Genomic DNA, 22,831 nt, shown 5'->3' on the forward strand with positions numbered 1-22,831 from the left:
GTGATCTGGTGCCCAGTCTATAGTCCAGCGTCCTCAGTGTCCCCAGGGTGTCTGTCAGAGCTCTGCTTTCCCGTCAAGGAAGGGGCAGCATCCATTTAGTCACCATGTCCCCCCAGTCCCCTCTGACCTGGAACAGGCCCTGCTCCTGTTACCGCTTCCACTGCATGGACAGGTGACAGTCCAAATCAAGGTTTTACAAAACAGCCCTTGACTGTTTCTTCATGGGGAGCATCAGGGCGAGCATCTGGGGGCAGGGTGACTCTTGCCACTGCTTCCCATCAGGGGATGCAGGACGTCAGCCTGCCCCGATGTCCGTGAGACTGAGTATGACCCCTTGACTAAAGTGGTCTCTGCTCTCCAGGACCTTCTCACATAGTGATTAACAGGTATCCTGTGGAGCAACAGGGAAGAACCCTGTCTCCACACAACCCCTCGCCCAGGGGTGTCAGCATTAAGGATGACTGCCCAAATCAGTGGCTACACCACGGACTGCTACACAGTGATTCTGACCCTGTCGTTCCTTCTGCCTGGATGGCTTGGCTTTACAAAGACGTGAAGACAGGGGAATTCCCTGGAGGACCAGCAGTTAAGACTCCATGCTTCCAATGCAGGGTGCAAGGATTCAATTCCTGGCCGGGGAGCTCCCACATGCCTCACAGCATGGCCAAAAAAATAAATGAAAACACGTAGCATTAAAAATAAAAAGAAATGCAGACATTAAAGTTAAGTCTACCCCCGGAACATATCCTTCTGAAGCACAAGTGAGTCCATCACTGAGAGGCTGAAATCCAGAGGCCCGAGTCCCAGCCCTTCAGTCAAGGAGTCCCATCCCTTCTGAGTCCCAGGCCCATCTATGGACGAGGAGCAGGTGACTCTGCGCCCTGTCCAGCTCGGATCGCTGGTTTGAAGGAACAGCTGTCCCAGCTGGCAGATGAGAATCAGTAAGACCTGAACATTTCTCATCACTACGGGGCCAGAGACAGGGACCTCAGAGGATCCCTTGAGTCCAGGCCCATGCAGGGACAAAGGACAACCCCATCCAGGACCTGTGGCTGGTCAGTCATCGCCCCAGGGCAGACATCAGTGGGGCCCAGAGTGGTCAACAGAGGAAGGGTGGGGGGAAGAGCCCATCCAGCCCTGTCGCCCTCCTATCCCATCAATCTCATGTGCTGACTCCACACCCCAGGGAGGTTTAAAGGATGTCACGATTCCACTACATCCTTTCAAACTCACACCCAAAAAACATAAATGTGTAAGGGTAATAACACACAAAACTGAAGTGGAATGACGTCAGCTGTTCAAGCAAGTGGGAACACCAGAACACTATCAAGGCGATTGCATTAATCTGCTTCCAATTGTGCGTGGAATTCGATAATCATCTTAAAGGCAGAGAATGGGAGAACAGCCAAGCATCTTATGCGATGACAAAGGAAGAGCTTACATATCACGTTCAAGGGCACCGAGCTTTACTTAAGCATTAACTCAGAGCTCACAGAAGTCCTTAGAAATCAGGACAGCCATCCTCTCCTGGAAAGAAGCAAGCAGGCAGACAGACCGCCAGGCTTGTGTCAAGTTCACCAGCTGGGCAGGGTGGCTGACTGGGAGTAAAAAGCCGGGAGCCTGGCTCCGAGTCTGCATGTGAACCACAGCTGGTGTCACCCCTGTGCCACCTCGTGCTGCAGGAGCTAAGACAACAAATATAGGGACCACACTTGATGGGCCCAAGGAGTGATTCTTTCTGAGGTTAATGTTGACAACAAGACATCTTTGCATCACATGTTAACCTTAGAACTGAAGACCCAACACCTGAAAAATAAGTGGTCATCATCGCAAAATCATTCTGTTTTGACTTCGGGAAAATAACTGAACGCTTGCATTCACTGCTGGCAGAGTTCAGAGGTCCATGGTATTAATGTTGCAGCGGGTAGAGGGCTGTGAGTTGGGGGGCTCTTTGCCTGTGTGAGTCTCTCAGCCCACAACTTGCAGAGGGTGAGAGCAGATCATGGCGCCCTGGGTCCTGAGGCTCCAGGGAGTTCTGCCTGGAGACCCCTGGCAGTGAGAGAAGAGGGATGGGAGGGTTGGAGCCCTTAGGATCAGTAGTCCCCAATATTTTTGGCACCAGGGAACAGTTTTGTGGAAGACAATTTTTCCATGAACAAGGGGTGGGGTTGAGGGACGGTCTTGGAATAATTCAAGTGCATTACATTTATTGTGCACTTTAGATTATTATTACATCAGCTCCACCTCAGATCAGCAGGCATTAGATCCAGGAGCTTGGGGACCCCTGCTTAGGATGGAGGACAACCACACCTGGTGGTCAAGCTTTAAGCATGGACACCCCACAGCAGGGCAGACTTAGCCTTGTCCCCGTCACTGCCACCAGCACTGATATAACAGTGCCCACCAGGGCTGTGCAAACCATAGGCACTGCCTGGCCTTATAAATAAGATTTACTGGCACTCAGCCACCCCTGTTTATGTATTGTCCAGGGCTGCCTTTACACAGCAGATGTGACAGAAACAGTATAGCAGATAAAGCCAAAAATATTAACCATCTGGACCTTTATGCAAAACTTTGCCAACACCCAGAGGGAGCGTGTTTCTGGTCACAGTGAATCAAAGCACCCACTGCCATCTGTAACCCTCAGTCCTGCCTTTGTCCTCTTTCCCAAGGATGAGGGGCGCTGCAGATGTGGTATAAACATGGTCCTCCCCACACCCTTACTCCAACCCACAGAAGGCTTTGGCCATCCCCAGAAATACACATTTTTATGGATTTCACTGAAAAGTCTGTTTCAGTCCGAACCTCCAGCCGTGAGAGAGGTAAATACATAAATTGGGGCTAAGGCTGGGTCCACTATTCATTCATAATCTTGGGTTTGGAGAAATTTCCCCCAAATAGTCTAGAGGGCATATTTCCAAGGAAAGCAGGTTGCTTCCTTTGTGACTTTCCTGAAGAATTCTGGAAATCACACCCATGGTGCCAGGTTAAACTCTGACAACGTGCAGGCTCTCCCTGGCAATCACACCCAGAACAAGGCTTCGCTCCAAGTCAGCTAAACCACGACTGCCTGCTTCCCCAAGGCCTAGCCCAGGGTTTTGTACCAAGAGCTGCTCCCTGGTATCAGGTGGGAGAAGAGGCTTCCTCTGAGAGAGCCCACGATAACAGGACTATTTGCATCATTAGAAAGTATTTATCATTTCTCGTTTATCTGTAAGCGGTTAAAAATAGCTGCCTGCTTTCCATCACACAGGACTCCAAATACCCAGCAGCCGCACCAGCGTCCGAAACCCGCCCCCGCAGCGCCTTCCCATCAGCAGAGATAGTGAGCTTGCAGGAACACGCTTTCTCATACTATCAGCTTTCCCAGGCGTGGTCCTGGCAGGGGAGGGAAGCAGGGCCTCGTCGGGGCCAGGGGTGGAGGCACTGTGCGGCTCCCTCTGAGATGCACAGCCCTGTCTCCAGGCACCTTTTCAGAGCCTCCACTCTGGACCGGGCGCTGTGCCAGACACCCAAGAAGAGAGATGGACCAGAGCCTGCCTGCTGCCCTCTGCAGGGCCCCCGTCTAGGTGGATCTGCGGCCAACAGAAACGGCTTTGCCTTCCAAACATTAACTGTAGAAATGGGCCCCTTGGGCTCATACCTCACTGGCAATTTCTCTGCCCCGGCCCTAGGCTCTACTTCCCTGTCCCCTCCAAGGGACCCCTTGAAAGGGAAGAACAGGCCCCATGCCTAATCTTTCCTGAGGGAACCAGCCCCTCCCTGTGATCTGAGTACAGCTGTTCAGTTCAGTTCAGTCGCTCAGTTGTGTCCGACTCTTTGCAACCCCATGAATCGCAGCACGCCAGGCCTCCCTGTCCATCACCAACTCCCGGAGTTCACTCAGATTCATGTTCATCGAGTCAGTAAGGCCATCCAGCCATCTCATCCTCTGTCGTCCCCTTTTTAGCTGCTCCACCCCCAAATTCTAGAAGGTCATGTGAACAGACATGGCCAATGAGAGAGCAGGATCTTCTCCTACCATGACTGGGGGCCAGGATGGGCACGTGACCCAAGTTGGCCAATCACAGTCTTTTCTAGATTTTGAATGAAACTGACTTTTCATTCATAAAAGACAATTACTTTCCTTCTTGAGATCTCAGGACCCAAACCCATATGGGTCTGAATCTATGGGAGCCAGCAATGCCTTTATGAAGGGGCTTGCCAGGAAATGAGTTGACATGGGGGAGAGCAGAGGCAGGGAAAGGAGAGACCAGGTCATAGCAGTATCTTCTGGGTCGATCCAGCCATGCTTGAAGCTGACTACTCCTGCCCTTCTTAGTGCCATGACCTCTCAGTTCCCTTCTGCCTAAGCTGATATATCCAACACAGTCTTGACTGATGTAGGCATGTGCTGCTCATTTCCCATTTTACAGAAGTGGAAACTGAGGCTCAGAGGGGTCAACTGACTTGTCCAAGGTCACACAGTTCCAGGTGGAATGGTCACTCAGCTGGTGCTCCTGACCACTGCACTATCAGCCCATGCCCCTGAGGCTTGATGAATCCCCAGTGCAGGCATCCCTGCCTCTTCTTCCTTTGCTCTAACAGAGAAGCACCAGGCACTGGCACCACAAGTTCGCTGATACAATACTGCATGAGCCTCTGGTGGCAGGGAGGTGGGGGTGTCCCAGTGGTCTGCTACCCAGCAAACAGGCGCCCCTCCCCACTCCATGTTACGTGGCCCCCAGAAACTCACTTGGTGTTGGCCGGCTGGATGTTGCTCAAGTAATAGTGCACCGAATGGTAGAGAAGCCCCACGATGGTGGTCCAGGCTGGGGAAAGAGCAGACGACCAGACACCTGTCAGCATCCCCAGTGATAAACCAGAGAAACACAAAGCCCCCATCAAAAGTGCTTGCCCAGCAACACACAGTGTAGATCTCAGGCCCGGGAACCCAGCAGCTCCTCAAGGGCAAGGGGAGGGACATTCAGGGGCAGAACTGACCATGAGGACAGAGTTCTAGCAGAGATTCCACTCCACCCTTCAACTGTGAATGCAGCCACGGCAACCACTCCCTGCTCCGCCCCTGAGCCATCTCTGGGCACGTGGATGCTACAACTCTTGGCGGAGAGTGAGTGGGTGGGTGGGTGGACATTCCAGGAACACCATGCGCCTCTGAAGGCAGAGCCCGGTTGAGCTGTGGTTGGCGGTGCCGGGCAATAGCACTGCAGCCATGATTGAATGTTATGGGCTATCTGTGTTTGCAGTATTTACAGCAATCTCAGCACTCCAGTGAGGCAGCGGATGCAGGATTCACAAGTCACCCAGACACCTGTCACTCCTTCTGCTGGGTCCCACCTCTCTGTGCTATTCCAACTTGGAAACAGGAATCATCCATTCTGTTACCTCCTTCCGCTAGCTTAATAGGAGGTTGGGAGAAGCAAGTCCCCCGATGCTTCCTGAGTTCTTCAGGATATCTGTTGAGTGTGTTGAAACTTCAGGAATGTATATTAACAATTCATGTCACATTTACTATGGGCCAGGTACTGGTGTAAGAGCTGTCTCTTCTAATTCTCACCACAAAAGATTGGGGCAGATACTAAGACTGTCCCCTAAGTCACAGATGACGAAACGGAGGCTGGGCAGGTTCAGTAATTTGCCCAGTTGAGTGGCTGAACTGGGATTCGAGCCCAGGAATTTCAGCCACGGAGTTGGTACTTGTGACCAGTTAGTTCTACTGACAAGTTTGAGAAGTTTCCATGTGGGCAGACCACATGAGGCTGTGATCTTGCTGATTCTGAAAACCTGGGGATTTCTAACAGTAAAAGCGGCCACATGAGATGAGACCCCACGTGCAGTGGTATGCCTTAGGTCAACCTTGGCATTGCCCCTGGACCTCTCCCTTCTACAGTTCAATCCAAGTGTGGGAGGACAGTCCCCTGAGAGCAGAACACCCCAGCATCCCTGAGCACCCTTCACAGAGCAAACTAGAGGGTACAGGGAGCAGAGGTCAGCTCCCAAGGGCTGGGGAGTGAGGGCCCCAAGCTGGAGAGGGGACCACCACCCAGACTGGTCCTCAGTCTTGAAGGTAGAATAGGAAGCACGTGGCCTCTGGCCAGATGGTCAGGTGCCGAGAATCCGCAACTCCCTTGACTGCCCAAGGTCCCTGGGACAGAATGACACGCCTGCAGAGACACAGTCATCTTTCAAGGGGCAGGGGTACAGTCACGAGAGCAAAAATGGCCAGAGCCACCCAGGCCCCCCTAGAGAGTAATTGAGATCACCCTGGCTGCTGTCCCATCACTAACCCTGACTTCAACTGCCCAGGAGGAGAACCCCAGGCTCCTGAGCAGACAAAATCCCTCACCCAGCCACCCAGCCTGAGGCCACCCCAGCAGGGAGGGGAGGTGGCCACATCAGCTTATGGTCCACTAAGAATCCTCCAGTGAGCAAGTGTAGAATGCAGATTGCCAGCCTGCCTCCTCTGTCCCAGCGCTCAAGGCCTGATTGTAGTCGGCATTATGAAGACATCTCAGGAGCGTCAATGACGCACCGTGTTCCCACCATGGAAACCTGGCCCTGTTGGCACAGGGAGGAGGGCTGGGGCAGTCTCTCGGCCCAGTCACAGCTCACAGGCTGAGTCCCTCTGCAAGGGTCCCAAGCAGCACTCACCTTGGCTGTGGAAAGCCTCGTGGGGGATCTCGATGTAGTTCTGCCCCCGGGCCGGGAAGCGGTAGTGGGAGGAATTCATGGTCTTGGGGAGCACTTTGGCCACTGAAAAGTCTAAAACAAGCCAGAGAGATGAAGCTGTAGTCAGTCAACTCCAGAGCAGGAAACTGGGCTGTAAAATCCCATCTGCTTTTGCTTTTTTTTGACAGAATGAGCTCTCCTGGGGAGTGTAATTACCTTTAGGAAACAAGAACCTAAAAAATGAGTGTCCAGAGCAGTAATTGTGACCATGTGGCAGACCTGTCTGGCTGCCACCCGCTGTGTGTGGGCATGGGTGGGGCTCCTGGCCCGAGGTGACCCCTCTGCCCTCAGGGTAGCCCCTCAGCTTAAGATGCCTCAGCACTGACCACATCCAATCTGGCAGGGAGACCCCCGCGCTGCGGGGCTCCTCCTCCACACCGGGGACCCCACAAGACACAGGAAAATGAAATGCCCATGACACTCATCTTCTAAGTGAGGCTAAAAGCATCACCGCATGGAGGGACCTGTCTTGGCCGACAAACTCCCATTAAAACCAACCCAAGTGAGTGAATGAAGCTTCCTTTCCAGAACTGAGGCTCTGGTGATAAAGTATTAGGGTACCAAGCTTCCCAGGTGGTGCTAGTGGTAAAGAACCCGCCTGCCAACACGGGAGACTCAGGTGAGATCCCTAGGTCAGGAAGATCCCGTGGAGGAGTAAACGGCAACCCACTCCAGTATTCTTGCCTGGAAACTCCCATGGACAGTGGAGTCTGGTGGGCTATAGTCCATGGGGTCGCAGAGAGTCGGACATGATTGAGCAACTTAGCACGCACACATGCTCCCTAGACACAGACTCTGAAAATATCAAGAACCATGATGTCCACTTGTAGGAGACCGTGTGACCAATATCTTGGAGAAAACTGTAGCTGACCCTAGGGAACCTGGTACCCCACAGACACTCTGGGGGCTGCTGCCGCTCATCTCCTGCCCTGCACTGAGACAGTTGTCACCGAGATGAATCTGGCCCTTACGTCAGTCTCAAAGGCTCTCGTGGTCCTATGTGCACATCCCAGCTGAGCACAGTTTTTCCGACCTAACTCTGTCTTTCTCCAAAATGTCACTGCACATCAGGCAACATAATTTAGGACAATGAAGAGGTACATCTCCACGCACGGCATGTGAGGTTTATGTGTACCTGGGTGCACGCAAGAAAATGCAGGAGTGCAGCAGAATTCAACAAGCAGGTGGCATTGCCTGCACCCCCACTTCCACCTGCCCTCGCCTGCTGCACAGCCAGCCTCACCCACACCCCCACTGCTGAGCTACCTGCCATGGACGAGGAACCCACGATGGCGACCTGGGGCTTGCTGGCCTGCAGGTTGTAAGTTATATGGCTCATGACGGTGTCGATGGTGTCTATCAAGCCCGGCACCACAGCGCTGTCCTGAAACAACATCACAACAGGAAGGAGATGTGAAGATGGAGCTCACTCAGCACGTGCATGAGTTGGAGGCATCCAAAGCACAAACGCACAAGATCAAGCTTCAAGTTCACTGTCAACATTCCTGCAGAGGAGGACACCCAGCATCAGCTGAGTGATGTTTCCGGCCAAGCTCTGGCCTCACGACGACCAGGTGAGAGGAGAAAACAGTCACACCGCTGACCTATTTCACAGGTGTGGAGGGGACCGCTGAGGTCACCCGCCCCAGCAGAACTCACACAATGTGAATACTGGCTGAGGCTGACCCCAGTCACCAGAGCATCAGCTCCAAGGCTTCCACACTCAGACACAGAGTGACTGGACCTGGTCCTGGGTCCACTCTGAACTCACTGGGGACCTTGGCATCTCTCTGATCTGCACCCCCTACTCCATCCTCTTCTGCTTCATGAGGAGGGGGCTCATTGCTCCCAACCCCCTCCAGGATGAAGACAGCAGTTCTGTCCTAATCTCCACAAAGGGGAGGGTACTTTGAAGGTGCCAGCACCCCAAGTCACCCCTGGCCTCCTTGACAAGCCTGGTGTGTGTCTTCCTTTTTCCAAGGTCCTCTCCACTCTGAGTCCCCAAAGCAGAGGCGATCCTAGTGGGTGCTGTCCCCAAGGAGGCAGGGAGTCCCTCCAGGACACCCTGTATCTCTGCAGCCCGCTCAGACTGGGCTGATTGCCCCTTATCCTCAGACACACGTCTAGCAGGGAGGGGGCATCTCAGTTCCCCTGAGGGTGTGGTGTGTGAATCTCTGCCATCACACCCCTCTCTCCTTCCCACCCTTCTGAAAAAAGCATCCATCTGTTGCTAAGTGTCCCAGGCGTTCTCTCACAAACATATGCTCCATAAGAGTCTAATGAGCTGGAAATAGAACATGGAGGCCAATTTTAGACATTTTCTTTCAGGCCCATGGCCTGACTTCAATCAGCCAAGCACAGTTAAGCACATGAAAATCTGTGTTTCTGGCATGCAGTTCTGTTGGGTAGTGGCTGATTCATACCTTCCCTTTAATGCACAGTAGAGCCTGCCTGAATCTGAATAGTTTCATGATTATTCATATTTTGTGGCAGAGCATTCAGAAAAAGTTCATGTAAAATGATGCTGAAAGTATATTTGCTCAGGTCCTCCTTGGCCATCTCCTGGGGGCTTGCTAGGTGGCAGTTCTTTCCCCCCGGAAATCATCAACTTTGGAGGACTGTGTCTTTTAAAACAGAATTTGTTTCTAGGGAATATTATATTGATCTTAAGCTCATGACTGTTTTTCTCTTCCTTTGCCACTGTGAAGTCCCTTCCCATTCTATTTGAAGCTGTTCAAATAAAAAGTTCAGGTGTAAATCTTGGAGCAATCTCACTCATACTGAGAAGGAGAGGTCATTCTGCCACAGACTGGCAGATACGTTTTAAACACTATAGGAGTTCAGGAGAAGGAGTACTTTAAATAACGGTGTGCTTGCGGCCCTTCCAGGCAAGACAGTCAAGAGTTCTCCTCCTCCCCGCTTCTCCACCCCTGCTGGGCAACCCAGGAAGTCACATGTTGAAACAGTAGCCTCAGAAAATGGGCAGAGCCAGGAATCAGGTCACTGGGCAGAGAAGAGGCTCCCCAGACTCACATCATATTTGGCATGGGTGAGAACTAAATGTCCACTGCATGGAGCCACTGGGATGTACAGTCTATTTGTAATGGTGACATAGCCTAACCTAGCCTGACTTATACAGCATTGCTGGAGAATACTTATTATCATTAGGAAATATTCTAATTAAAGAGAAACTAGTAAATTCAAATAGCATATTTACAGAATATATGCATATAAGAATTATATGTAATTATATACAATTCCCTGGCAGTCCAATGGTTAAGACTCTGTGCTCTCACTACCGAGGGTGCAGGTTCAATCTCTGGTCAGGGAACTAAAATCCCACAAACCACATGTTGTGGCCAAAAAAGAGAGAGAGAAATAGAGAGAGAAATTTCTATTATATGCATATAAGAGAACTGAAAACTAGATTGTAAGAAACACACACACACACACATATATATATATATATATGACTTCGCTGGTAGCTCAGACGGTAAAAGCATCTGCCTACAATGCAGGAGACCCGGGTCCAATCCCTGGGTCGGGAAGATCCCCTGAAGAAGGAAATGGCAATACACTCCTGTACTCTTGCCTGGAAAATCCCATGGATGGAGGAGCCTGGTAGGCTACAGTCCATGGGGTCGCAAAGAGTTGGACACGACTGAGCGACTTCACTTTCACATATATATAAGAATATGAACAATCATTATCACTCAGTCTGAGAATTTCAGGTGATTTTTATTTTATATATATTTATTATCTGCATTTTCTAACTACTCCAAACATATTCACATGTTTTATTTCTTAAATAAGTAAAATCAAGAAAGTTATTTTTAAAAAGAAAAGAAAAAGCATTTCATTCTCCTAATTCTTTAGAGTACAGAGAAAAGGAGAGATTTCTACACATAATCGCTCATAATCATGAAGTGTATATTATCACATGTTTGACTTTTCTCATTTAATACAGTGATCTTTAATCAAATATGTTTTATTATCATTCAGGGACAATGTGATGGTAAAAAAAAACAACAACCTACTAAAATGATAAACAAGTATACATTCCTCATGAAGAAATTCAACCATTTCCCTGCTCTGTGTTGAGGAAAGCACCATGTACTGATGTTTGCAGAGCTCTGATCCATAGAGAAAACAGAGCATTGAAAATTAATCACATATCCTGTCGAAATGAGCTCTAATATCCCAGATCTCATGACTGAGAGATGCATCATTTCTGTTATAGATGTGAACTGGGCCATATTTATGCCACTTCAAGGAAGACAAAATGGTTCCCAAGGTACTTCTGAAGACCAAAATGTTCTTTTCTCTTACCTCTGATACAGCAGTCCAGCTGGGCAACCGAAGAACCTCTCCCACGGTGTTTAAGAAAGTCTAAAGGCAGACAGGATGACACTGCTTAGCATATATTCTTAAGCCTCAAAATCATAAGACCTTTCATTTTCTCATCTCCATCAACCACAGGCTGGGTTTTGCATATATACAGCAGTAAACAAAAATAGCTCTCATCAGTGCATCAGGTTATATTTACAAAGCACTTTGATAGATGGTATCTTATTTGCTCCAGGTGACACTCATTAGTCAGTGGCAAGTATTTAGGTCGCTGACTCCTGATCTAGAGCAGTTCATTTGAATAGAAATATAATGCAAGCCAAATTTTTGTTTTAGATTTTCTAGTGGCCACATTTTTAAAAGTTAAAAGAAAACAGGTGAAATTACTTTTTAATAATATATTTTACTTAGCCAAATATAGCTAAAATATCACTTCAACATGCAATCAATATAAAAATCACCAGTTTGATATTTTACATTCTCCTATTACACTAAATTTTAGAGCTCCAGGGTGTATTTTACACTTTGAACTGGCCACAGTTCAAGTGTTCAAGAGCTACGTGTGGCTAATGGCCACCTTATTACCCAGCATAAGAAATTCCTTTTCACTTTCTTGTTCAACTATTGGTGGTGAGAAGCCAGGACATGGTGGAAAATTGAATAATGGATGCCAAAGATTTTTATTTCTCACCCAATCCAAATTGCTGGGGTTTGGGGTAAATCCACATGATTCCTCTACAGGACACTCAGAGTCAAGTATCCATCCCCACATGGCCCCCACCAGAGGTTTCAAACTGATAACCCACAGGTTGCATCCATTCATAAATGTCTTTTATTTGGTTTGTACACAACTGCTTTTAAATTTGTTAGTTGCCCACTTTTCTTTTTTTCTTTTTTTTTAATGGGTGAGAGTCCATTTTAAAATTCTGGGTTTTTGCTTTGCTTGCAAAATAAGAAGAGATAAACATAATGGTTAAAATCAGGAGGCTCTTGAGAAGCTCACTGCTACTCCCCATGAGTGGGTACTTCCCGGTGAGCCACAGTCTCTACTCCTCCTTATTGCCTGTCTGACCTAATATCCATTTACTTTGTTCATCTGGCTCCTGAAAGCATTTTATTTTGCTACCTCTGGCACTGTCCAATGTATCTGAGGGGAAACAGGGGAGTTGAAAGAGTAAATCACCCAGCTTTAACATAGTTTCCTGTGTAGACTTGCATGAAATTTTATGTTCCCATATAGACATCCCTGCAAGACTACAGAAGGGCCTCGACCCTCCCTCTGGAGAGCCTCACTCCTACCCACTGAGCTTAACTGAAGAACCCAGAACTGCTTCCTGCCGGAAGCCTGAAAGTGCTTATACAGGGCTGTCTTGGCCCCGCCCATTTCTCCATATGATTGGCTGAGCCACAGAGCCAGTTCCGTTCCCTTGGCCAGTGATTGGTCTAGGCGTGGTCATGTCAGGGGAACTGCAAGGGGAACCACGGGAAAGAAGTTCCTGCCTTGTAAAGACAGAAGTGTCCCCTGCCTTTCCTTTTCCTCCTGGTCTTTGTCAGTGAGGTGTAGTGTTTGGAGCCATTTCAGTCACTTGGAAATAGAATAGAATACCAAGGGAACTGCAGTTCTGCCACCTAGATCCCTGCTGTGAACGAAAGACTGAAGTAATCAAACCTGGAGTGAAGCAATTAAATGCCCCTATTTTAACAATACTTGGTCATCTTACTGCTTACTTGCAACCAAAACCATTCTAACAGAGACAGACTTGGGTCATCGAAGTATCCCTATGTCACAGACTGGGAAACTGAGGCTTGAAAACAGCATAGATTTAAGGGTTAAACCCAGGCTTGCCTGACTCCAGAGTCACTGAGCGGCTGCAGCTCAGGACACTTTTCAGACTCCATGGTCCATCTTCACCCTCTCAGTCCTGAGCCTCTTGGAAGCAGGAAGTAGTTCTTGGTCATCATGGATCCCTAGAACTTACCACATTCTATGAATGAATAAACAAAATCTGAGAAGGCTTACTCTTGCTTCTCTCACCTGGGCAGGAGAGCTACTGGGACAAACGCCTCCTAGCAAATCAAGACGTCTTGTTTACTGAACACACGCTTTCCCGTGCTTTTTTTGGCTACTTCTTTGTGTTTGTCTTCAGCAAGGAAACCAGGAAGGACTGAGAACTCTTAAAAAGTGCCAGAGTCATACTATGCACATAGGAACCTTCTAAGAACCCAATAAAGTAAGTACTACTATTATCTCCCCATATCTCAGATGAGCAAAGTGAGGCAGAGATATAAAGTAACTTGACCAAGGGTGCACAGTAAGTAACCAGCAGAGAGATGTTCATCCCAGCAATCAAACCCTATACATCCTGCTCTTAACCCTTATCTACACTTTTGAAGTGTAACAGTCTCACATTCCTTTTCTCTGGATATCAGCAGCCAAGAGCCCTGTGCTGAGATTGAAGTTATCAGGCCCATACAAGCCCAGCATCCTCCTCTACCTTGACCTGGAAAGATCTTAAGGAGAATGTAAAGAGAAAGTACCTTGGTTCTAGTGCCATACATGGTGCATTCACTAAGTGTTTTCAATAACTCTGGAAATTCCCATTGAGATACATCACAGCATTGGGGTCACACTACGACCCCATGGCTAAATCTGCCAAAGACCCAACTGTGCATTCTAGCTGTTGCCAAGGGAGGTAGCAGAGTTTAGAGCCAGAGTTGCAAATTCAAATGCCTACAGGGGTCAAGTGGGGCTTCCCTGGTGGCTCAAACAGTAAAGAATTTTCCTGCAATGCAGGAGACCCGGGTTTGATTGCTGGGTCAGGAAGATGCCCTGGAGGAGGGTATTGGCAACCCACTCCAGAATTCTTGCTTGGAGAATCCCACGGACAGAGGAACCTGGTGGGTTGCAGTCCATAGGGTCACAGAATTGGACATGACTGAAGCGACTAGGCATGCGAAGGGGCCAGGTAGATGGAGACAGAGGACAGCCTGGCTGGACACTGGGAAAAGGAGATGAAGAGTCGAGTCTCATCTGAAGGAAACTCCCACTGAGTTGTGTAGAGCTGACTACACAGTGTGTAGTCCGCGCCATCTGGCTGTTCATGAGAATTCTGAAATCCAGACTTCTATATAAAAGTTTCTGATTTTTTCAGCTCCATGTAGGTCAAACAAGACACACCTGTCAGCCATGATCTGGCAGTTTGCCATCCCTGATCAACTGGGCATAGAAATCACATAGCCATTACCTTGGTGAGGTTGAATGCTGTCTCCTCTGATAGGGATTTATTGGGTAAGCTGAGGGACATATTTTGAAGGTAACTCAGAACAATTCCAGGACTCCGGAAGTTTTTCCTCTCCTCTGTCAAGTTGGTTATGATGGGATGGTAGGCATCGGTGGGCACCTGAAAGAAATCAGTGACATGAGTTCTGTTAAGGACTAAAGCCAAGATGTCTACAGAAGTTCAGTCTGTCCTTTGGGCCTCATGCTTCTCACACCATAATAATCATGATGATAGCACTTCCTATATGCTCTTGTGACCATTTAACATATATTAACGTTTCATCCTTACAACAACCTCATGAAATACACGCATGATTGATAGATGAAACTAAGCATATTATGCAGAAATAAATGAGAGAACTGGGATTTGAACCAAACAGGTAGTTCTAGACTCTATTCCCTCACTATTACATTAAAGTTCTCATGGAAGGAAAGTTGACGGATTACAAATGCTCATATCAGAAGGGAACACTTTCTAAAGGAATGGATCCTTTCCTCAAACATCAGAAGAAGATGGTGCAGAGACAAGCTAAGTGTCCAGGCCACCCCCTTCTCACTCTCCAGTCATGGTGCCATGTGCACCAAGAAACAGCCTCATGTTGGGTGATCCTTAGTAAGTCTTGTTGACTCCATGTGGGCACCTGAGGCTACAGGTCACGGGGAGCCGAGGGTCTTCCCTTCAGTCACATTGAGCGTCAAGAATTAGTGCTGACGCTGGCTACCAAGACAGAGCCAGTTGGTCTAATGGGATTCTCACTCTCCTGGCACATAATCCAAGCAAATAGACATCACCAAGATGGGGGGCAAAACTAAATGCATCGGCTCACCATGGTGTTCACTGTGGGTGTCACAGAGAAGCTGGGTGATGTTGAAGACAGTGAAAGCTGCTCTCCTGGAAAAAACAATAATAATAATACTTTTTTGTTGTTGTTAGTTTTTTATTTTTTAAAATTTAAAATCTTTAATTCTTACATGCGTTCCCAAACATGAACACCCCTCCCACCTCCCTCCCCATAACATCTCTGTGGGTCATCCCCATGCACCAGCCCCAAGCATGCTGTATCCTGCATCAGACATAGACTGGCGATTCAATTCTTACATGATAGTATACATGTTAGAATGCCATTCTCCCAAATCATCCCACCCTCTCCCTCTCCCTCTGAGTCCAAAAGTCCATTATACACATCTGTGTCTTTTTTCCTGTCTTGCATACAGGGTCGTCATTGCCATCTTTCTAAATTCCATATATATGTGTTAGTATACTGTATTGGTGTTTTTCTTTCTGGCTTACTTCACTCTGTATAATCGGCTCCAGTTTCTTAATTAAGGACTGAAACATGGTCACTTCGTTCACCCTCAGGAAGGCCTGGTGTTTTTTGTTTGTTTGTTTTTTTACAAAAATCTACCAGTTTCAGACACAAACTAAGAGAGCCTGAGAACGCTGTGAGTAGGAATGTTTCTGGAAAGATAAAGGTCTAATAAATCAGCCAAATGGGGAGATTGTATGGATTTTCACAGATCAAATTATTTTTCCATTTATAGTCTAAATTGCTTGGAAACACCCTTCAGGCAAAATATCATATAAAAAGATGATTTCATACAAGCTTGCACCAATTTCAAATAAATAAAGAAGCAAAAGAAATGGATTTCCATCGCCCTGTGGACTAGCTAGACATAAAATACAGAGGGTTGTGAATCACTGGGCTGGGACAGACAGGAAACCTGGCCCCTTCCCTTCCAGCGAGATGATACTGGAACCCAGTCAAGTGGTGGGGAGACCATCTTCTTGAGCCCCTCCCATCCAGAGGATTCTATTCAAGAACTCATGTGGTCAGTTATGAATGACTGCAATCAGAAAGACATCCAAAACCAAAGATGTAGCCATGGGACTTCTGTGGTGGTCCGGGGGTTAAGAATCCACCTTGCAATGCAAGTGATACAGGTTCAACCCCTGGTCTGGGAAGATCCCCCATGCCACAGGGCCACTAAGTGCTTGAGCTGCAACTACTGAAGCCCTCTCGCCTAGAGCCCCTGCTCTGCAACAAGAGAAACCACCACAATGAGAAGCCTGCACGCTGCAAGGAAGAGTAGCCTCCACTCACCACGACCAGAGACATTCCATGCACAGCAATAAAGACCCAGCACGGTCCAAAAGAAACAAGACGTGTGCCATGATTTACTGTTTTCTGCCTGTTTCTCACCAGCTAAGGGATTAAGAGAAGGGCCTCCTCCAGACAGGTCACCCAGGGAAATGCTCCCTCTTTGGGCCCCTGCAGCCTTGCTCACAGCTTCATGTGCGGACAGATCTTTATGCAAAGAACAGGTTCTACCCTGTCCTGTGGGCACAGCACCACAGCAGCTGGATTTCAGCCTCAGTTTGTCTGAGCACAGCTGCCCTGAACCAGCTGAGCTGGACTAAGTAATGGTCCAGGAGCCCCACACCAGGTCTTCAGGGGTCTTTGAGGGACATGTTTCAATACAGGATTTACATCATGGCCTCTGCCTTCAGAACCAAATCCCCAAGTGATGTGGGATTAGGAGTCCAGTTCTGGTTCAGTAAAGGTAGGGCCTGAAGCCCCCAGGATACACAAGTATTAAGAGAGCATTTCTCCAGTCTCCCAAAATCTCACAGAGCCCTCCCCAAATGTGAAGAGTGAGGGTGAACACACACACGTGATTCAGTTGCAGGGACTTCCTGACACACTGCACTGTGGCAGCCGGGGGTAGAGAGCTGGGGTGGAGGTGGGGATGGGGAGACTGACAGGCCACATCCCTGAGCCCAGAGATGTCCTGGTGACAGGTTTTGCTGTGACAGCTAAAAGGGCCAGGAACATTAAAGCCTCTTTCCAGTGATGCTAAAACAGTAAGCTCCTGGGGAGGCAGGAGTCGTTTGAGACTCTCAATAACACAAGTACAGATGCTATCTTGGTCTCTAGGTGACAAATCTCAGAATCTTAGGCAATAAACTGCTGTCGATTGATATCCTTTTTCCTCCTAAAGGACGGTGTATTTTGTCTTGTGTCACCTCTGTGAAAGGGAATGAATTCTGTTTTCTCGGTGAAAGATGGAGACATCAGAGGTTGCTGTGGATATAGGCTGGTTTTGCTTGCACAGTGGCTGCGAGATCAGCGCCTTGATTGTGCTCTGGAGGGGGACTGGTGAGGGGAACCCTGACCTCACTGCCATTTCAGTGGGGTGGACTGTGACCCAGGCTTAAGCCAATCAGAATATTCCACATCCCCACCCACAGTAATTGGTTCGTGGTCAGTGTGGGCCAACAACAGTGATGGCCAGCAGGGTAGTAGTAGATGACAGAAAAAAGAAGTTCCTTGTCTCCCGCTAAGGTTTCCTGGGGGAGGGGAGGGGGGGGTGGTAGGAATGTGCTCCTGGAGGGAATGGCAGCCATCCTGGCACCACAAGAAAACAAAAGAAGGCAAAGTCCAAAACAGATTCCCTAGCGACATCACTTGAGCCACGAAATGTCACATACATGATTCCATGTATACGGAATATTCAGGATAGGTAAATCCACAGAGAAAGAAAGAGAGTGATTGCCAGGGGCAGGGGAGGAGGAAATGGGGCAGACAGCTCATGGGGGCGGGGTTTCTCTGGGGAGGATGGTTGCAGATCGTGTGGACATAGTAAGTACCACTGAATCGTGTGCTATAAAATGGTGACATTCACATTACATGAATTTTACCTCAATTTTTTAACAAAGTGACTTCCCAAGTCCCACGGCTCATCGTGGTTGAGCGAGACTTTGAAACCAGGTCTGCCGGTCCACCAGGTCCCTGGTCTGAACCACCGCTCTGTGCTGAGCAGGAAGGGAGGTGGGCAGAGGGCCTCTCTGAGGGTCCACGGGTGAGTTTGACACGCGGAAGGCATGTGGCAAACATTTGCGGATCAAATGGACCGGGAACACTTGCTTCCCAAAACTTTCCATAACCATCTATCACAAACTTCAAAAATTCCCTGGTGACCAGCATGAGAATATTCACCTCAGTGTGTTTCTGGTAAATTATGAATTCCTCCATCTTAGGGAAAAGGAGTTTTAGAAAAAACTGATCAGGATGCAGTCAGCCCGCAGTACCAACAGCCCAGCAGGCGAGAGCAGAGAGCTATCTGCTGCTGGTAAAGGGGCGGTAGGTAGGAAGGTCCCCGCCCCCCAGAGCTGACGTCACACACGGCTCTCAGCCCCGCCCCTCTCACTGACCAATGGCAGCTGTGAAGTACATGGCGATCTCATCCGGTGTCAGAGCCCGTTCCCAGATAATGAACTCGTCAAAAGCTCTGTTCTCGTAGCTCTTGGCCTGGTCCTGCTTAGACCCCAGCACGAGGTTGTCATTGGATTCCCCGTAGGCAGGAGATGCTTTTCCACTTGGGTCTGAGGTCCTCAGGGTCCCATTGACGTAGACTTTCAGGCCCTCCTCAGACTTCCATGTAAACAGGACGTGAGTCCAGTAGTGGCCTGGGAAAGAGCAGACACACTCTTCTGAAGACGTGGGTTCTAGCTCAACACTCGGTGGCCATCCCAGTTTTACACACATTTCTCTCCCTTATAATAGTAGGTCATTGGTTGAGTCCTAAGTCATAATACGGGCTTCCGCGGCGGCTCAAATGGTAAAGAATTTGCCTGCGATTCAGGAGACCTGGATTCGATCCTTGGGTTGGGAAGATCCTCTGAAGAAGGGAATAGCACCCACTCTAGTATTCTTGCCAGGAGAATTCCACGGACAGAGAAGCATGATGGCCTACAGTCCATGGAGTTACAAAGAGTCGGACACAACTGAGCAACTAACAACACACACACACACAGAGGTCATAATACACATCTGACTTCCCTCAGTCTTAGGAGCTCAGGAAAGAAGTTACTCTCACTCCCCAAAGCCCAGAAGCCTGTTCAAAGATATCCTTTGCCATTTTAAGTTAAATTAAATAATAACTAATGGTCCAGTGTGTACATGTCAAAAAAAATTTTTTAAGTAAACTTTTTAAAAAGGAGAGCTTATTTTTAAAAAAATTTACTTGTTCAAAAATATTTTTTTAATCCAGCGTAGACCACCCCCAGGCAAGTCAGTGAGATATACCTGAGAGCCTGATTCAGCCCTCAAGCCACCGGTACCCAACTCCGCCCTGACCTTGAGCGTGTGATGGCAGCGTGGGGGAGGACAGACCACTCCTGGCTCCGCCAGACCCTCCATCAGGAGCCTTGGTGGTGACTCATGGCTCTGGCATGAGAACCACATTGACCCACAAGAAGAAATTTCGCCGGACTTTGACAACAGCTGGCACCACAGAGGGCCTCATTTCATTGTGTAGTGGGTGTTTAGATGCACCCAGTGACCTGTGCTGAAAGGGGCCTTTTTTGGATGTGTAAGCAGTTACCCCAGGCTTCTCGCTCAGAATTGGTCAACTTTCTAACCTTCAGTCTCCGGAGAGCATGGATCCCAGACAGGTCCAAAGTATCACTGTCAGGACTTCACTGGTGGTCCAGTGAGTGGTTAAAGAACCTAGCTGCCGATGCAGGGGACATGGGTTCCATCTCTGGTCTGGGAAGATACTACGTGGCATGGGGCAGCTGAGCCCATGCTCCACGACTATCGAGCCTGCATTCTAGAGCTGTTGGGTCAAAACTACTGAACCCCCATCCTGCAACACTGAAGTCCACAAGCCCTAGAGCCAGTGCTCTGCGACAAGAGAAGCCACCGCAATGAGAAGCTCACACACTGTAACTAGAGCGTAGCCCCTGTTGCAGTGAAAAGGAAAACAGAGAACGAATTTTTGTCTTTCCCTTTCTTGAGAACAAAGAAGATAAAGAGAACAGTAAGCAGGCCTGAATATTCCTAGTTTTTTTTTTTTACTTCAGTTGCTCTTAACTCTGCATGTCTGTATCAAAGTTCGCTTTTCTGCCTCTTAACTCTGCAGAAGCTACAATTCACATTTTTTCCTTTGACTCTATGCTAAATCCATCCCGTATCTGGTGTTCATCCTAACAACACCCTTCCCCTTGCAGTTACATATCATAAAGAAGGCCACAGAGACACCCAACTGCCAGACTCAACGACTGGGTTACTGAAGCCAGGTTATGACTGTCTTTGAAACAATGCAAGAGGAAGAAGTCAAGATCCTATCACCTTGTTCCTCATCACTGACTCCTGACTGTGAGCCCTTGCCTTATGTAAACCCCTAGACTCCTCATGGAGGGGGGCCACAATTCTTAAGGTATAAGCCTACTGTGTTACCCTCTCTGCTGGCTGAGAATTAAAGCCACCTTTCTATTTCTTTCAAACTCTCTTTTCATATTGTTTTTTTATTCAGTTTTGGTGGGTAGAGAAGTCCCAGATTTTGGCTAGCAACATCCCTGCTCACCGCAACTACAGAAAAGCCCCCACACAGCAACAAAGACCCAGCACAGACAAAAGTAAATAGATACATACATTTTTTTAATAATAAAAAATAAAAATGTTTCTCTTCATTTCATAATTTTTAGAAAAGTATCATTGTCCTTGAGTGTGAAAATACCTTCAAGGAACAAATAAGAGCACAATGTCAGGCAGAAATATGTACAATTCTCTCCATTTCTCTGGGTAGATGAACAATCAGGGTTCAATAGATTTGACGTTAAAACATACCAAGAAACCTTCTCGGTACCTGATACTGTGTCAGCCCCAAAGGGGCAGGGAGAGCAGACTGTTACATAAGAGACTGATAGCAGTTAGAACATGATAAGAGCTGTGAACAAGGTGCAGGACATGCACGTCAGGAAGGAGAGGCGAGGCAGAGACGATTTCTGGCCCTGAGGATCAGAGAGGGCAGACATGCAAAGTTCTCGCAAAGTCTGCATGCGCTGAATTTGCCCCTTTTCCAGAGGTACAAGCCTGACCCCAGCTTAAAGTACCAGCAGAAGTTAACTCACTTCACTCTCACAGTAGCCCTTTGACCTAATACTGTCACTGTGCACAGTAGCCCTTTGACCTAATACTGTCACTGTGCTGACAATACAGATGAGGACGCTGAGACACAGGGTGGGTGAGTAAGGCACTTGGGTCCACATAGCTGGCAGAGAGGATACAGATCGAGACCTGACCCAGGCTGCTTGGCTCCATGTTTTAAAAAAAAAAAAAAAAATGGAGACACACAGCCTTCCTTGAAGTGGTCCAGAAAATGAGTTTTCCTTAACTAGGTCAGGAATGTCATCACTTCCTCCTGGAAGAGACCATTCTAGACTCTCAGTTTGCCTTCCACCTGTGAGATTCCCTTCTTAGTCTGCAGTCTGGACTGGATGTCCCCTCCATGCCACCTGAAGATGCTCTGAGCCCCTGGTCACCTCTCTCCATCTTAGTTCACAGACCTCCAGCTTCCCTCAAGTGCCTGCCCCACACCTTTGCCCTCCTGCCTGGTCAGCTAGGATCGCACTGTGCCCCAGAGGAAACAGGAATCTGTGGAACAGAACCATGTGGCCTCCCAACACCCACCTAGGATCTCAGGCACATTTGCACACACCCAGCTCCCCGCCCCTCCACCTTCCCTTCCCAGGTCCTGGAACGTCCTTCCTGAATCCTGGGGCCCCTCCCTGGCTGGTTTTCTTTCCCTCCATCATCAGCCCCTCTTTTCCAAAGGCTTTTTCATATCAAAGTCGAAACATTTGCAGGTTTGCACCACTAAAAAGAAGGAGGGCCAGAGAAGGAGGAAAGAAAAGGAGTAGAAGAGGAGGAGGAGAAGGCAAAAGGAAGATGCAGGAGAAAGAGGGGGAAGACAGGAAAAGGAGAAACAATAAGCACTGGGCCGACGCTATATTCCAGCCTGTGAGCGAAGTATCCTTAATATCTTCACTGCACGGAAACTGAGGCTCCCGTGCACTAAAATGACACAGTAACACTGCCTGCAGTCAGACGGAATCCAAGCGCCTGGCTGCAGAATCCTGGCCCTTAACTAACCAGGCAGACATCTAAGCAAAGGATGCTATCTCACCCTTTCCAGTAAGTCTTCCCAAGCAGCCCCTTGGACTAGGAAGGGGCTCATGTGCCCCAAGGATAGCGCCCCACAGCTCTACATCCATTGGGTTCATCCACTTCCTATCAGGAGGTGGAGGGGGCCGGGACACCGGGCCTCCTCCCGCCTTCCCCCCTCCCCGACCTCCCGGAGCATCTTTCACACCAGTGGCACCCTTACCTGGGGGGCTGAAGCTGGCCTCCCAAGTCACAGATTTGTTATGCGTGTATAGCTCCACGGAACCCTTGCCGCCGCTGGAGCAGACTTTGAACCCGTTGGAAATAACCTGTCCTCCATAGGCAGAAGGGATTGATGTGGACTGTTCTCCTTGTGTCTTCCAGAAAAAAGAAAAGGAGACCCCTAAGGACAGGAAAGAGGTGCAGTTATTATTAATGAAAAGTGAATGGGACTTAATCTCACAGAAGCAGGTCGGTCTCCCTGCTTTTTGATTTTCATTCAAAAGGTAATTTTTTTCTCATTCTA

The 22,831-nt window shown here is 48.5% G+C and overlaps 1 protein-coding gene across 1 annotated transcript in view; it reads right to left on the reverse strand.

Moving 5' to 3' along the window:
- Positions 1 to 22,831, reverse strand: part of ADGRD1 (adhesion G protein-coupled receptor D1) — a 184,614-nt gene that overhangs the window by 133,746 nt on the left and 28,037 nt on the right. Inside the window, exons 6-13 of the mRNA XM_052654827.1 lie at positions 22,529 to 22,708; positions 18,570 to 18,824; positions 15,184 to 15,248; positions 14,322 to 14,477; positions 11,059 to 11,118; positions 7,996 to 8,113; positions 6,652 to 6,762; positions 4,736 to 4,811 (exon numbers count right to left, since the gene is read on the reverse strand). Of these exons, the coding sequence (XP_052510787.1) occupies positions 4,736 to 4,811; positions 6,652 to 6,762; positions 7,996 to 8,113; positions 11,059 to 11,118; positions 14,322 to 14,477; positions 15,184 to 15,248; positions 18,570 to 18,824; positions 22,529 to 22,708 (1,021 nt within the window). The remainder of the gene's footprint in view (positions 1 to 4,735; positions 4,812 to 6,651; positions 6,763 to 7,995; positions 8,114 to 11,058; positions 11,119 to 14,321; positions 14,478 to 15,183; positions 15,249 to 18,569; positions 18,825 to 22,528; positions 22,709 to 22,831) is intronic.

This window comes from Budorcas taxicolor, chromosome 17, assembly GCF_023091745.1.
Source record: "Budorcas taxicolor isolate Tak-1 chromosome 17, Takin1.1, whole genome shotgun sequence".
In the NCBI taxonomy this organism is placed as follows: Eukaryota; Metazoa; Chordata; class Mammalia; order Artiodactyla; family Bovidae; genus Budorcas; species Budorcas taxicolor.